The following is a 16021-nucleotide window of genomic DNA, read 5'->3' as shown; positions in this document are numbered from 1 at the left end:
AAATTAGTGCAGTGAATAAGTTGGAAGTCCTAATCTTTTCTTCAGATACAAAACAACAAAATCTAAATGAACACATAGTCATAAACACAAAGGAGGAAGCAGTTCTGAAAAAAAAAATATATATAATTAATTTCCTGTGACACTTTCTCTGGGAATGTACAGTCCCCCTCTTACCTGCTGCCTGAGCTCTATCAACAATTAAGGGAGAGGGGACTTGTCTGGGTTTTGGTTAGGTTGGGTTTTTTTCTGTGTAAAATGAGTGCTTATTATATGGGATCATTTAAAAACTCATAGCCTTTACTATAGGTAAATACATGCTATTTTTGATCTACAGAATAATTTATCAAATTTATTTATGTGGGCAAAAGTACTATTTCTGTGGGAAAAATACATTCGGTACAAATTTTATGGAGAAATCATACTGGTTCCCTCTGGAATTTATGTGGGGAGACTGAAATGCAGTATATTTATTAAATTGTGAACTGCTTAAACTCTGCATTGCATAATGATACCAAAGACAAAGTTCATTTAGTGAACCACTGGATTATTTTGTTGGGTTCTGTTTCCTAGTAAATTCATAAGAGATGTCAATACAGACAGGATAGTAGAGTGACAGTAGAAGTTGTATTATCATCCCACAACTAGTATTGATCATGAGCAGGATCTAGTCTCAACACCTTTACAACTCGTAGAAAGATACAGGTACCTCCACTAATATGAGTCATCTTCTAGATGACTGTTTCTCCATTAACACTAGGGAGTTAGACTGCTAATTTAGGAACCCCAGTGCTTGATATCAATTAAGGCCTTTAGCTATTTAGGGTGTCATTAGTTTATAGTGGTTATTTGCAGAATAAGATAACTGCTCGTTTATCGGGGATCCCTAACAAATACTCCATTACTAACCTGCTGTTGATTTCACCTTAGCACAGATGAGAGAACTGGCAGGATTCTCTGCACTTCTCTTCAAACACAACCTGCAAGTTACAACACGTGGGTGCTCTCTTCCATCTGTGCAGCACCACACAGTCTCTGCCTGAACTGCTGTTCTTGCATTACTATGTCCTGAAAAATTGTAAAATGAAAGGGAGAAACGGAAATTAAATGTTAGTTTGCTGCCTGTAACAATGTGCTCAGTTAAATGTGTTTGGATTTGTACAAACCTAAGAGATTCTCTCCACCCATCATTCAAATCATCTGGTCCAAAGAACAGTAAAAACATTTTCTACCTACTCTGACCAGACATTGTAATTAACATTATCCCTTAAATTATTGACAGCTTGTTGTCGATTTCAGCATTAATGAACCATTAAAAAAGACCTAGCATTATAAAGTTGGGATTCCCAGTAGGATTTTAAAAGAACAGTAGCAATTTACAATATTTAGCATGTATTTAAATCACCCTGAAATTGAGGATGAAATATGGTAAAATTGAGGAGTGACATGTTTTTTACATCTCTGGATCTTTTTGTTCTTACAGTACAATGCATGTTTTAATCATTCCATGAAGTACATTGGTAGTTGGTTCTCTTTGCTTAGTACAAATGGTTAATAAATAAGTCTGAGCACATTACAGCTTAGAGAAAATTTTAATTTATATTACTCCAGCTTTGATGAATCTCCTCAACTCCTACTTCAGTTCTGGTGTTACTTTAGGGTTTACTCCTAATGTGAAAACCAAATATATACAGTTTCTGGAACACCTGAGTTAAATTTTGCTTTTGAGCTCCTGGGAGAACTGCCACACATTTTAAGTTAGGGAGGCTAAAGTCAGTCAAATGTGTCTATATGAAAACAGCCAGTTTCACGGGAATGCTAAGCACCCAGTGCTCTTTGGGAATTCAGCAGAAGTTGCATGTGCTTGGTACATTTCAGAATATAATTTCCCACAAGGAAGCAGCTCTGTATATAGCTTTTAAGTGAATGAGGAGAAATAACTGGAACCAGACATGGCACAACAGCCCACCTCTCCCAGTAAAGTACATTCCAGCAAACAAATATTGAACTATGAATTTTCTTCTCACTCCACATCTGATTCAAAACCCATCCAAATAAGAATTCCCTCTAACATAAGTGGGTGTGGGGTCATACAACGTATCAGGAATGTCCCCATAGGACTTGTTGGCATTAATCTGAAGTGAAGTATACATCTGCAGACACTAATCCTGTTTTAGATGGACTTGGCCAACAGGAAAGATTTTTCTGTGAATGTCAAAGTAGAGCTTAGTATATTTTTTGAAACCCTTCAAAAGAGATAGTGATTAAATTTTAAAGACATAGTATGCAACTTTTCCCTCAGCAAGCCTTGGTCTTCTTTCACACCCTCAAGACTAACAGGCACAAGGGTATATATTCCTTTCCATGTTGTTTGTCTCTGAACAACACATACACACACAGAGTAGAGTCAAGCATGGGGTGATATGATATGATTAAGCTATTGTGAGTTCCTTGATCTGCTTTAGGGCTGGGAATGTATTGTCCTGTGAATCATCTCTGATTCTCTGAATCTAAAATCTGAGCTCTAAAAATGCTTACTCATTTTTTAAATATATCCCACTGAAAATAGCTACAAGATTCATCAGGAAGCTTTTCTATGGAACATAGAAACTGCACGGTTTTTGATGTAGTCTTAGAATTTTGCGTTTTCAGTCTACAGTCAGAAGACTGTGTATTTCTGCTAAGTCACTGAATTTCTTTTTCTTGACATAAAAATAATTTTTGGTGCTGCCTTCCAGAAAGGTTGAGTATTACATTTAATATAAATTACCATATTAGTGAGAACAAGATTAGCATGAACTCAAATTTCCATCATTCTATCTATAATGTGTAGAGGAAGAAATAGGCTGCAAGAGATTTATGAGATTTATTTTCTTTTGACTCTCAAGAGCTTTACCAAACCATCTTCTGAGGTAGTATTGTAATCAGCTAGATGTAATGATCTGCTCTACAAATGAAAGTGTAGATCAGAAAGCCAACATCGGCTATTCTGCAGAAGTGAGAAGGGGGAAAAATCCTAAATTTCACAATGCTACTTCTGTGTAAAGAAACAGCATGCTTTACAGTATTTAGCAGGCAGCTGGTAAGTTCAAAGAGAGATCTTAATGCTGTTACTTGCACCTAGCATATATGCCTTCCCTTTTCTCAAATAGAGATTCACTTCAGAGGTCCTTTAGTTCTCCAGTAACAGATCCCGAAACAAACACCTACCCACAAAGCAACTGGTTCACTTTTCAGTCTGATTATTGTGAATTCCAACTAGCAGTAGCTGTGTCTTTTTTTTTTAAAGATAATTAGAGTGTATAATTTCACAGGATCCTTTTTTCTTCAGTGAAAGATACTAATTTGCAAAGGTAAAGTAAAAGACAGTATCAGTGTTCTTCGTAGCGATACTGGTATGCATCCAGAAGGCCTCTTTTCTATTAAAATATTTGCTTTCAGTGCAAGGTGCTTTTCTGGGAGTAACTGTTCTGTTAGCATACGATGTAGCAGATAGTTATCATGTGCTTCTTTCTTCTGTAACTGGAAAACCTAATACAGTAATTTTTTTTTCCATTCCACCTCAAAAAAATGAAGCAGAGAATACTTGCTTATAATGCTATGGAGACTGCAATTATTTTGAGTAAAATGCATGTTCTTTTCTTATTAATTATTTGCATAGTATAGAAGTTACTTTAATGCTTAAAACTGTTTAAAAATAATTTAGAATAGTAGTGCTACTCATGCCTCGACACGTACTTCTGCAAAGCATATACTCTGCTTCTCAGTCATGTCATTACACAGCATAGGCAAGATAGTACTTTTATTGAGAGAAGTGTCATGACCTGGTGTTCTTTGCTATATTTCATTCTGTTCCCATGGGGATTTGCTACAGAATTTTTAAACATTTGGCTAATGACTTGACCTATTACCTGCAGGCAGTATTTAGTATTTAGTGCTTGTACACTTAACCATTAATTTTAGGTCTGATTACCTTTTAGTTAAAAATCAGCATTAGAAAAGGCATGAAGATATCCCAACAGAAAGCTACTGTAGGTAGGGTTTTATTTTAACCTGTTCCAGTCTTGTGGAAGTATGGTAAGTGAGCGCTAAGAGGATTTATAAAGGTGATTTTTTCATTTATTTTAAAAATAGAAAACTAATACTGGGCAGTATTGAAAAACAACAGTTTTTGAAATGTGGCAGTTCTCAAGGTGGTTTTATTAAAATATGAATTTATATATAATATCAAATTATTAGGGTTAGCATTCTCATTGTAAGATTTGTTGATGTGAATTAACTGTAAAGATTGTTGACACTCAATACTTTAAGTAATGCTATTCTTCATAAGCTGCAATCTTTATCAGGTCCGGTGTACAACGGATGTGGTTTATGAAGCCAAGGAAAGCTTTAATCTCTATTGCTTTAGTCTTTTTCCTTCAGTTCAGCTTTTTTGAAGATCCCTTCAAAATTTTTCTTTTTCTCCTTAGTTGTTGTTACAGCTTAGATTATTAGTTCCTTTCATAGGAATTAGCTCCTGCTGTCCTTTCCAGCCTCCTACAAATTTATAATAATTTAACAAACCAGAAAAATTGTTCTTCCCCTCCAAGCATGTAAAAAATAGGGAACATGTGCAAATAATTTAAGAACATATAGAAGGGACTGATACTTCCACATCAGTCTTAATTTATTGGGCCATCATACTGCTAGCTCTTCTTGTGCAAGGAATTATCTAATAACTTATTTTCATCTTTGATGTACTAGACCGATAAAGTATCTGTTCAGCCACCAACTGTCCCCAATAATAAGTCCTGAAACCTATGCCAGCTGGCTTGGAGAAAAGAATGTTTCATTATAATTGGCACATAAGGATAGAGAAATCAAATAAAAGTTATCAAAATCCAGGAATTAGTCAAAATAAATAATGTAGGCTATTCCACATGTACTTGCAAAGCACATTTGACATTATATTATGCTACTTGTTTTGCATACTGTGATAAACACTAAATTCTGGGTGCTGTAGGGAGCTGGCATTATAATCTGCTAGAGCTAATGTCCCTTATACTAAAAATTTGCTGTTGGGTCTTCATTTATTTTATATCCTTGCAAAACATGTTTATTAATGGTGGTTTAGGTGCTTCACTACACACTACACAGTCTTGGGTCATAGCAGGCTCATGGGGACTGTATTATTCTATGCACGTTGTGAAATAATTTTCTTGACATTTAATTACAAAATTTGGTTTTCATTTGTAGACTGAATGAATACCAATCTGTTTAGCTCTAATAAGAAAGGGAAAAAAACAGCAAAAAGAAATTTGCAGCAAAATCTCATATCATGTTACAACTAGCTTCCGTTTTCCTAAAGTTGGGAGCAGTGTTAAAAACTCCGTTATACCATCAGTGATCTCTGCCTCTGATAATGCTCATTAATTAACGCTTTCTAATACCTTCATAGTGGCTATGTATGTTACTGAAAAACACAGCTTAATTGTTTTACAGAAAAGCATAAATATATAGGTCTATTTCCAATAAAGAGTATGTGTATGTGCTTACAGTAGGATTTGGATAGGTTTTGCCATCCTAAAAACCCCTCCTCAGTTGCTGCAACTCTGTCAGTGACAACAGGTAATCTCTTAAGATTCATTCATCTCTTCTTGCCGTGCTCAGGATTACCTTAATCTAAGCTCTTTGGCTCATCATTTATCATTTAAATACTATCCCAAAATGGGAATTTAGTAACTAAGCAGCACTTCTGATAAAGACTAGCAAGACCATATTTCCCAGAAAACAAAGATAAGGTCCTGTATTTTTAGAGGTACATGGGTGTGGCATGAGGCAGCATCCATTCTTATATATGAAGCATATCAAAGAGGGCAGTAAGGATGTAGAAGGTTCCTAGTATTTAACTCCTGGGGTTGGTGTCCAGAAGCCAGTGCCCTCTCCTCCCAGCTAACTACACTGATAGGCTCAGAGTTATCTTCTTTTCTGGCTCCATGATGCCTGTATCCCTGGATGCTCATTAGACAGCAGCAGTAGGAGAAGCTTGTCTCCAATAGTCAGCTGCCTTCACCTATGGGGTGCAAGACAGGATTTCAAACCCCTTCACAGTTCCTCCCTGCTTGGGAAAGTGTTGTGATTAGTTTACAAAGCAGGGGAGGTTACACCACCATGTCGTCCTCTTAAAGACAAGATTGATCTCCTTGCTGTTTCCAGCAAAGGTACATTTCTCATTCCATGTAGAAAGCATAGTGATTTCCACATACAAGGTTATTGACTTGTCTGGGTGGGGTACTAAAGTCTTTTATTAAACATAGCCCTTGTAGTTTGCTTTTCTTCCCAGCTCTACTGTTATAAACTATTACGGGACCTGTCAGAGAGTTGACAGGAATCTGGACGGCAGTAGGAGTTACCTGCAAGGTCTTGAGCTTTTTGAGAGAGGAAAAATTTACATGCCTGTCAAGAAATCTCCTACCCAATTTCAAAAAAAAAGAGAAAAGTGAGAATTATATATTTATTTGGAGGAGAATCAGAGCAAGTGAGCAGCTCAGATCTATAGCCAGAGGTAGGCAAAATCTCCAGTCCTTCCTCTACCCTACCTTTATTCATAGACCTCGTTGCTAATTTTATCCTTTTTGACTGATTGTTTTACCTGCACCCAGGCTCAGGGAGATCAAAGACCCAACTATGACAAACAGTGAAGGAAAAGGCAACCCAATTAACTAAACTGGTGCTTCATGATCATGTATAAGACAGGAGTGTGGAGGAAGGAGACCACTGATACTTTCACAGCCAGGAGAAAGGAGAGTTCTGATGAAGCAAAGTGTATCTGGGAAGTAGGTCATGAGTTTCTTCTGAGGAAGCACATTCAGTCTGCATGATGGACTGTTAGCTCCTACCCACTATGTCCTGAGAGATTACTCATAATTATTTCATATCTCCCTACCACTAGGGAAAAGCTTTGAGATTTGAAAATATTGTACTGTGGGTGAAGTTCTGAGTTGAGGGAATTGGTTCATTTATAGCTGTATTCAGCTGCTGTCTTTAATTTTCTGAAAGACAGGTTAAGCACTGAGTAACTCCCCCATCATTTTCTTCATATACCTCATATCAGAAATATCACTCACAGCAAAAGACTTCAGCACTTACACCTCATCCTTCCAGTCCCAATTCCAGTCAGTTTTCTTACCAGGTAGTTCAACAGCCCTTTTTTGTTTTTCATGGAACTGAAACCAATACCTGTCTCAAGTTTCTGAAACACCTATAGCCCCACCAGTGTACTTCTGCAGTACCTCCAAGGAAAAAAGGAAGAGAGAAATGAGGGCATGGCTGTGTGAAACGATGCACAGCCATATTTTTCAAGCCAAGGAATATAAATGCATATCCAGGCAGGAGGAAAAAAAATCTATTTCTCAGCACAGAAATGTCTTTATTATGCCTCAGTTTTCTACTCACTTCAGTAATTTTGGTTAAAAATTATATTTCTTATGTTTTGTACAATCAGCTGAAGTTTTAAAACTGAACCTATTTAACTGTTTAATCTTCAACCAAAAGATTGAGGTATGGACACTATTATTATCACCTAGGTATGGAGAAAAATCAAATGAAAATGGTTGATGCTGCTCTATGGTATCACTTTTCCCTTAAAAACTAAACCAGACAATGTAAAGCAACAGTCCCATCTCTGCTGATACATAAATACACAAGATCCTTTGCATATCAACACTCAAAATAGAAAAGCTTATTTTGCAAGCTATCAGTAGCCTAATTTTATAGATATAGCAATCTGAGGCAGTGGCAAAAGCATCAGGATGTTACCAGTTTCTGTACTGAGATGAAGCAAATGTGGAAGAAAGATTTAAGAGATCTGCAGCAGCTCTGACGTTCTGCCTGCTAAGTTCAACTCCCTTACAGCTGTTGGAAGTAGAAGAAAAATGCTGGTCTGAAGGCACTTTGACCTGTACATCTTAGAAATTGCAGGTTACAACTTTTTTGGCCTTTTTAAAATATTTTTTTATTTCAAATGTAAGTATTTTTGGGAGACTTAATTCCAATGCAATGTCACTTTTGTCCCTTGATCACTACCATGAATAGGCAAGAAAAGTAGTCAAATGTATTTAATTGAAGAATATTCTCTCTGTGCATGTATAAGGAGGTCCTCACACTGTTCCACATTGCAGCTGGAAGGAAAAAAAAAAATTTAAAAAAAAAAGGGGGAGTAGAGGCAGCTATTTTCAGGACATGTCTTGGGCACCACCTACTCTGTAACTCTAGCTTTTTAAAACCTGGTTAAGATGAAGTGCCTTACTACAGCTTTCTCCACCTTGGTTTCAGTTATTCACTTCAGTTCTGTCTAATGGCTTGGAGTTTACCCTAACAAGCAGTTAACATATATATTCCATTGAGATTTTCAATTAGTTCTTTTTTTTTTTTTTTTTGTCTTACTGAAATCATTAGTGCATTGAAAATAAATTTAAGTAAATATACTTTTCTCATTTTAGTTCAGATGATTCATTGTTGTTTAGCCATTAACATTTTTGCTTTGAGTTTGAGAAGAATTGCCTGTGGTTTTGGTTTTTGGTTTTTTCCCCAAAATATCCTGGTAGCACCTGAACATCCTATGTTGCATAAGTAATTTCTACAGGATACTGTTACAATAGTGTTACAATATACTGGCAACAAACCAAAAAGACCTGTGGTTGTATTAAGTTTCTTGCAATGAGCTGTTAAATAAAAAGCCCTTAAAAACTGGTATCCTGACCATTTGTTACAAATTTTCAAGACATGATTTACCTGTATATTTGCTGATGTCAGTTAAGCCCGCATTTCTGCAGACCAGGAGGGTAAATTCACGTACATACATGTTACCAATTCTGCATGCTTTCCCTGACTTGAATATGCCACCTAGGCAGGTTTGTACATGCAAATGCACTGTGTTACCACCTCCAAATCCAATATGAAAGACGAGACATAGAAGGTAGCCAGTTTAAATATAAAAAGTAAGGTTTGAAAACAATGGAGCATTTTTTTAGCTATGCTGTCTTTAGTGATTCTGTCTTTAATTTGTACATACATACATACATGTACATATTGATTTAAAGAAATTGCTGGGTATTAGCATCTGGTTATAATAAGTATACTTTTTAGACAAAATATTTAGAAAAAATTTGAGGTCTTTTAAAACTGGTGTTAAATGGAAATGTCAGTCTTTTACTTGTATTTTTCTTTATGTGACTTTTTTGTCTATAAGAGTCTGATCTACTAATGAGTAACATAGTTTATAACAGGTCATAGATATATTAACATCACTGTAAGCAGTAGTGCAAAGCACATTTCTCTGAGTACAAAGGCTATTTGATTGAAATGTATGGCTTTAAAGACAAAAAAAGTATTTATTTCATTGAATCATAGAATGGTTTGGGTTGGAAGGGATCTTAAAGATCATCTAGTTCAACCGCCCTGCCATGGGCAAGGACACCTTCCACTAGCCCAGGTTGCTCAAAGCCTCATCCAGCCTGGCCTTGAACACCTCCAGGGATGGGGCATCCACAGCTTCCCTGTGCAACCTGTTCCAGTGTCTCACTGCAAAATGATACAAGGCTTATTTTGTTGTTTAAGCTCTATGGATGCTTACTGCCATGATGCCAAATGGAGGGCACTCTTATGTCTGTGTGATTCCTCTTCTATGTATGTCTATTCTTCCCTCAACTAATGGTAGACTTACAGAGAAATATTAGCAATGGCATCTATAGCACCAAGGTACACCATGATAAATGGATCACAGAATCATAGGATGGCCTGGGTTGAAAAGGACCATAAAGATCATCTATTTTTACCCCCCCTGTTGTGGGCGGGGTTGCCAACCACTAGAGCAGGCTGCCCAGGGCCCCATCCAGCCTGGCCTTGAATGCCTCCAGGGATGGGGCATCCGCAGCTTCTCTGGGCAACCTGTGCCAGTGCCTTATCACCCTCTGAGTGAAAAATTTCCTCCTAATATCCAACCTGAATCTCCCCTCTCTTGGTTTAAAACCGTTCCCTCTCGTCCTATCACTGTCCTCTACTGTTTAACATTTGATTTTTAAAAAATTGAAGGCTTTAAAATAGTATTTGCTTAGCCCTCTGTTTTATTTAAAAGCTTGAGATACCATCATCCACAGTGACTCTAGTATTCTGATCACGTCAAAGTTCCTTTTTACTGTGTTTTGCTCTAGTAGCCAGGAGGATGATCCCTAATACAGGATTATTTACATAATGTTTGTTGCAATGACAGATAAGATACAAGAAAAAAAAAATCCGTCTTTTCATTTTAAAGTATTGCCTTTTATTATTTACCTATAGTACAGTGAAGAGAGAACAGCACAAACTGTACCAGGGAAGCAGAAAAGTACACAGCATAATTCCAAAACAAATGTAGTTGATTAAATGCAGTACATTAAAACCAGACATCATGGTTGACATTTTAGTGTTGTAATGAAGGGCCCAGCTATTGATCTTTGCCTGGGCAACTGTCTATTGAATCCACTGGACTTTAATTCAGAAAAAGTGTAGCCTAATGAATTTCAAGTAATAATTGCTGTACCAGGTAATTGCAGAATGTGCATAGCAAAGCTCCTCTGAGAGGAATTTGAGATTTCTACATCAATCTGAATGTTCAAAGGCTTGCAATTCAGCATGATGTGAGTTACAAGCTTCATTTGAATAGAGGAGGAAAATAATACATTTTGTTTAACCTCTGCAGCTTCAGAATTCCAAAATTATAGGGCTCTATGAATAGATCAGAACAGTAAGCACTTAGAAATTTTCCTAAGTTATCTCATTATGTGAAGCAACATAGCTCTCTCTGTGAGGGGAGCTACTAGTTAGAGTGGTCACACAGAAAAAATAAATTCATGTAATAAAAATACTGGATCATTTCATGAAAATTATTATTATTTAATTCTAGTTACTGAGCCCATTTGTTCCTTTCTCCTGACTCCTTGATGTGCACCCTGAATGAAGCGACTGTGGGATATGAATGGGCAGCCAGGGAAACCTGTCTTTCCCTTAATGTCTCTCTTCTGGAGCTGCTTCTTGATGGACTTGGGTGTTGGGACTTGTCAGAGACTGGAACCTGGACCATATGAACTATCAGAATTCCTACATTCCTTCATTTCTCCTAAGCAGGAGACATTGACTTGTTCCTGTCCACCAGCTCTGTGACACTACTCCTCTGTTGGAGGGTGCCAACAGCTCGCCATCAGAGCCAGCACTGTAGTTCACATGAGCTCTTCCTATTCTGCTCCAGGCAAAAATCAGCCAGGTTAGTGTACATAATGTGAACCCTGGTCTGAACTAATGGAGGTGGTTTTGCCTGAAAGAGGTTAGGGAGTGTTCAGGTGTACTGCTCTGACATCTGTGCTCTGAGGCTACAGCATCTAGCACGATGAGCCACTTGAGTACCTTCTGCCATCACAACCAGATTCAGAAAAGAGGTCTGCAACTTTGCGCTTTTATAATCAGTGAAGCAGGCTTCATCATCATGAGTTACTGATTTTCAGGGTTTAGTTACAGCTGGAAAAGTTTAAAACAGCTTCTCATTATGATGAGTGCTTTAAAAATAATATTTAGATTTTTATTATTTACAAACAAGATCATTTACATTTTTAAGGTACTACTCTATTTGCATTAGCATTACTTTACTACGAGATCTTTCTGATTCAAGTCAAGACGCTGATACTGTTGGTTCCTCTCCATATTGAGTACTCCTCATTAACTCAAAATCTTTACTGAATACATTTAAATGAGGAAAGAAATAAAAAATCATTACATTGAGTACATTAAGTACTCCTCATTAACTCAAAATCTTCACTGAATACATTTAAATGAGGAAAGATATAAAAAATCCTAATTTAAATGAGGTGAGAGTTCTCATTGACTTCTGTGGACCAAGATTTGAATCCAGAATTAAGCTGATGATCACAAATTTGAAAAATTTTGTTGAAAGAATGCAGCAATGCCCTGCAACTTTATCTTTAATTTTTTTAATAAAATATTTATGGACAGCAAACTATGGAAATAAATTTTAAAAACTGTATTTGGAGCATCTCAGGTTTGAAGGTGAAAAATCTCGTGTGCCACAGTTTAAGAACTGACTTCCACAAACCTGTGCCTATGTACCAAATATGTGCATTTAAGTACTAAAATTTCTATTTCTATTTGGTATTTGATCAAAACTGTTTTCCCTTTCCCCACTGTTCTTTCAGTGAACAGGTACCAGGGCAAAGACATTGAATATTTTTGCAACAAGGGAATATGAGACAGCAAAGCAGCTTGTAGTTCTGCAACATTGATCCTTGATATTGCTGGTATAAGCCACATTTTTAATAATACCAGTATGAGCTGTACATAACATCATGTGAATGTTCATTGAACAGAACATAAAATCTTCTGTTGCATTACTGTGGAAAGTAAGAATAAAGCCAAGAGGTAAAGAATCCAGAGATGCATCCTTATCCTGAGTCCAGAGAAAAGGATTTCCACATTTGCTTTTGCATGTGAGATTAATGCCAGCCTGTGACTAATGGGAATCAATAACACGAGTCAATATTGTACTAAGAAAGCATGTTGGGTATTTTTTAATTTCTTCTTTTGAAAGCCTCTGTATTTTTCTTGCCCGTTAATATTAAGAAAGATAATGCATCTACTTGAAATTTTACCAAGTCATCATACTAGGATGCAGCTCAGTACAGTACCCTCAACAGTAATTCTTCTTACACTGTATCTGTTTCCCTTTCTAGTAATTTCAAAGTCATTAAACTATAACTACACCGATTTTTATGAAATTCAGATACTGAGGAGGGTTTTTGCATAACTAAAAAGAAAAATTTAATTCCTACTTCCCTGCAAATACACAGGGCCTGTTGGGAGAGAAGTATGGGAACATCCGAATACCGGGGGAAGTTGAGTCAGCAGAATTTGAAATGATCCTGGATGCTGCTGTAGAGGCCAAGCTAGAGACAAGGATTTTAGAAGAGTGGTACTGCAGGGATGAGAATGCAGTGCCACCAGCGTATTACCTCAGACCAAAATCTGAAATGCTGAAGAACTACCAGAATACGGTAGGTCATAGTCACCTCCTTACAAAATTCTTCTCTATCAATGGCAGTGGTGGGCAGTCTCCAGGGCCAGGCACCTGCTGCTGTCTCTGAATTAGCTTCTACAGCCTGAGCAACTGGTGCTGTGGTGGTCCTTTCCTATATGTGGTGAAGGGAGCAGCTGCAAAACACCAGGGAACACAACAGGTCACTACTCCTGCGTTGATGCGCTTTGGTAACAGCTAGAGCAAGTGGATTGTAGTAATTCATGACCTGTTGGGGCTAGTGGGACAGTTGTGCAGATTTTTCTTCACTTCCCTGATGTTGGGATAGTGAGAGCTCTCTCTTTAACAGTCAGACAAGTGCTTAGTGCTGTCCCAAGTCAGATATCGTACTTTTAACTTATTAACTGTATTCTAACAGAAGATTTTTGAACACTGATAATTATCATTTTTAAAACAAGCATTTGTCTTTAATTGATGACAATAAAAACTGTATACTACCCAGGGCTCAGTTCTACCTTCATGCACATCCTATATACCCAAGGACTGATCTCAGTGTACGAAAAATTAAGTCCTCAACAAAGTATTCACTTCATTTTCAGTGCATACTGTATTATACAAGAAAATGAAATGAAACCATTATACGGCATTCACTTACTGTGTAGCAGGATGTTTCCTCTGTTGCATGAAAAAACACTGAAAACATGTAAAACAGACATGGGAAGAGTTTTTATGAGTTGAAGACTGTATAATGTGGCCAAGCAAGTTTTGTAACTTTGCATTGTTTTGCTGATACCCACAATATCCCTTTGATTAAAGCTTGTTTTTTTTGTTATTAAAACTTTGTACCTTTGCTCAAGCTGCTGATACACAGGAGTAAGTAAAAAGATGTTCATAACTCAAAGCTAACATAAAGTATACATCTCATAAACTTACAGAAAGTAATAAAAGATTCACAGCTTTGAACGTGTCAAGAGTTGCTAGGGGGTTTATCCTGGAGGCTGTTCTTTTTCCTGTTACACCCTCCAGGAAAACTGGAGACTCCTTAAACTCTTCACTTGCAGTAAGTAATGCAGCAGCGACTACCACCTGCTTTAGAGAAATCTCCATCAAGGCATCTGCGAGATACCATCTGAAAGGATTTGTGAATTTATGTATTAGAGTCCCTCTCTGATGACAGTAAGATTACTGTTACTATAGCAATGAGTGAACGAAAGTAATGTCACATATAATCCTGTACTTTTCAAATATGGTAGCTGATATGAGGTACTTAATTACAGGTACCAGGAACCTAATTTTCAATTTTGAGATCCAAGTTTAAATTATTATTATTATTACTTCTCATTAATGAAGCGATAATTTTAGCAGTATTACTGCTGCTGTGTGATAATTATTTCTGGCTTGGTTCTCAAAACCATCTTTCTATAAAGGTGTTATTGGTCTTATTCTTCAAATTGAATTAGCTGCCTACAGTAAGAATTCAGAAATTACTCCAAATAGCTGACTTTTATAATTCCAAAATGGAATACATCATGATTATCTGCAGTATAAGAAGTTGAACTTTCATTTATTTATTTTTAGTGTATGTGTTTGTTACCATGTTACTTATGGCCTTGAATATTAGACTTATATTTTCTGAAGTTGTAGGTGCATGTATTACAGCTACTGTTTAACTATGGATATTTTTAAAAGATGGAATCTTCTTCAAACTCTATGAATGAGAACAAATGGCAAGATATATCAGAAGAAATTAAGAAGATTTTTAAGACTGCAGTGAAATTGCTGTATGAGAAAGGAAAAATGAAACACAGCCAAGCAAAGAGATATCTTTCCTCTGGTAAAGTTCAGACTAACTATTTCTATATATTAATTTATTATCTTTTCTGTCAACCTTTCCACAAACATGAAAATATATTTCTGTCGGCATTTCTCAGATAATTGAAGAGAAAAAAAATGTTCATTGTGTTTGCTTGAGAACAAAACCCATTTGAAAGCACCCAGCAATTTTTCAGTGCTTTTACTGTTTATAAAGAAAAGATAACAGAGACTCTGTGTTCTCTTTTCATCCTCAGCTATTGAAGATGAACTTGATTTTGCCTTGGGTAAACAAACACCAGCTTTCCTAAAGAAGTGCGTTTGCTACATCCGGAAAATTGCCAACATTGAGCGTTTCGTTAAAATTCCAGAGATGGGGAAATACACGGATGTGGTGCATACAGCCGGGAAGTTTCTACGAGATCCCGAAGCCCATGAGAAACTGATCAAGCTCAGGGATGAATTCATTCCTACCATTGTTGCATCATCCAATCTGAGAGTGTACACGTCCGTCACTCACTGTGACATGAAGCTGGGCTACTCCCAAGATGTGGAGAACCATTACATCGAAGGACTTGGTAAACAGTTCTATGAAGACATGATTGATATAATCCAAGCAACAGTGCAGCAGAATTTTGACACTGAGACAGACTTGCTGTACGATGAAGTTCTGCAACACTCATCGCTATGTAAAACATACTCCACTTTTTATGAATATAGATGTGAGGCATTAAACATTGTTCATAAGTACGTTCTGCCTAGCAAAATAGGACACATTAACCCTCTTATCATATACGGAGGACCATGCACAGGGAAGACTCTTTTATTAGCTGAAGCAGCGAAGAAGGTAAATAAATGCTTTACATAATATGGTGATGTTAGGAGCATTAGTGCATAAGGGCCAACTTAGTTTTCATCCTTCCTTTTGTCAACAGATCTGATATTAGCCCTCAATATATAAAATAAAAATAAAAATAAATTATATTCTGCATATTATTGTACACTGATTCAGAAGAAGACCTGCCTTCCACTAATAACCTGTCTGTATCATGTGCTTAGCTAAAACAAAAATACTTTATCAGAGCTCTTAAAAACCTAATAGGAATCAATATACTTATGAATTAACAGCATGTATTTTATAAGGATCTCTTTCCC

General features: G+C 36.7%; 1 protein-coding gene across 1 annotated transcript in view; it reads left to right on the top strand.

The window, feature by feature from the left end:
• The window catches only part of NWD2 (NACHT and WD repeat domain containing 2), a 35246-nt gene that overhangs the window by 13965 nt on the left and 5260 nt on the right, over positions 1–16021 (top strand). Inside the window, exons 4-6 of the mRNA XM_010076131.1 lie at positions 12870–13073; positions 14744–14888; positions 15124–15713. Of these exons, the coding sequence (XP_010074433.1) occupies positions 12870–13073; positions 14744–14888; positions 15124–15713 (939 nt within the window). The remainder of the gene's footprint in view (positions 1–12869; positions 13074–14743; positions 14889–15123; positions 15714–16021) is intronic.

Source organism: Pterocles gutturalis, unplaced genomic scaffold (genome assembly GCF_000699245.1).
Source record: "Pterocles gutturalis isolate BGI_N339 unplaced genomic scaffold, ASM69924v1 scaffold13013, whole genome shotgun sequence".
Taxonomy (NCBI): domain Eukaryota; kingdom Metazoa; phylum Chordata; class Aves; order Pterocliformes; family Pteroclidae; genus Pterocles; species Pterocles gutturalis.
This window is presented reverse-complemented; position numbering and strand designations above follow the sequence as displayed.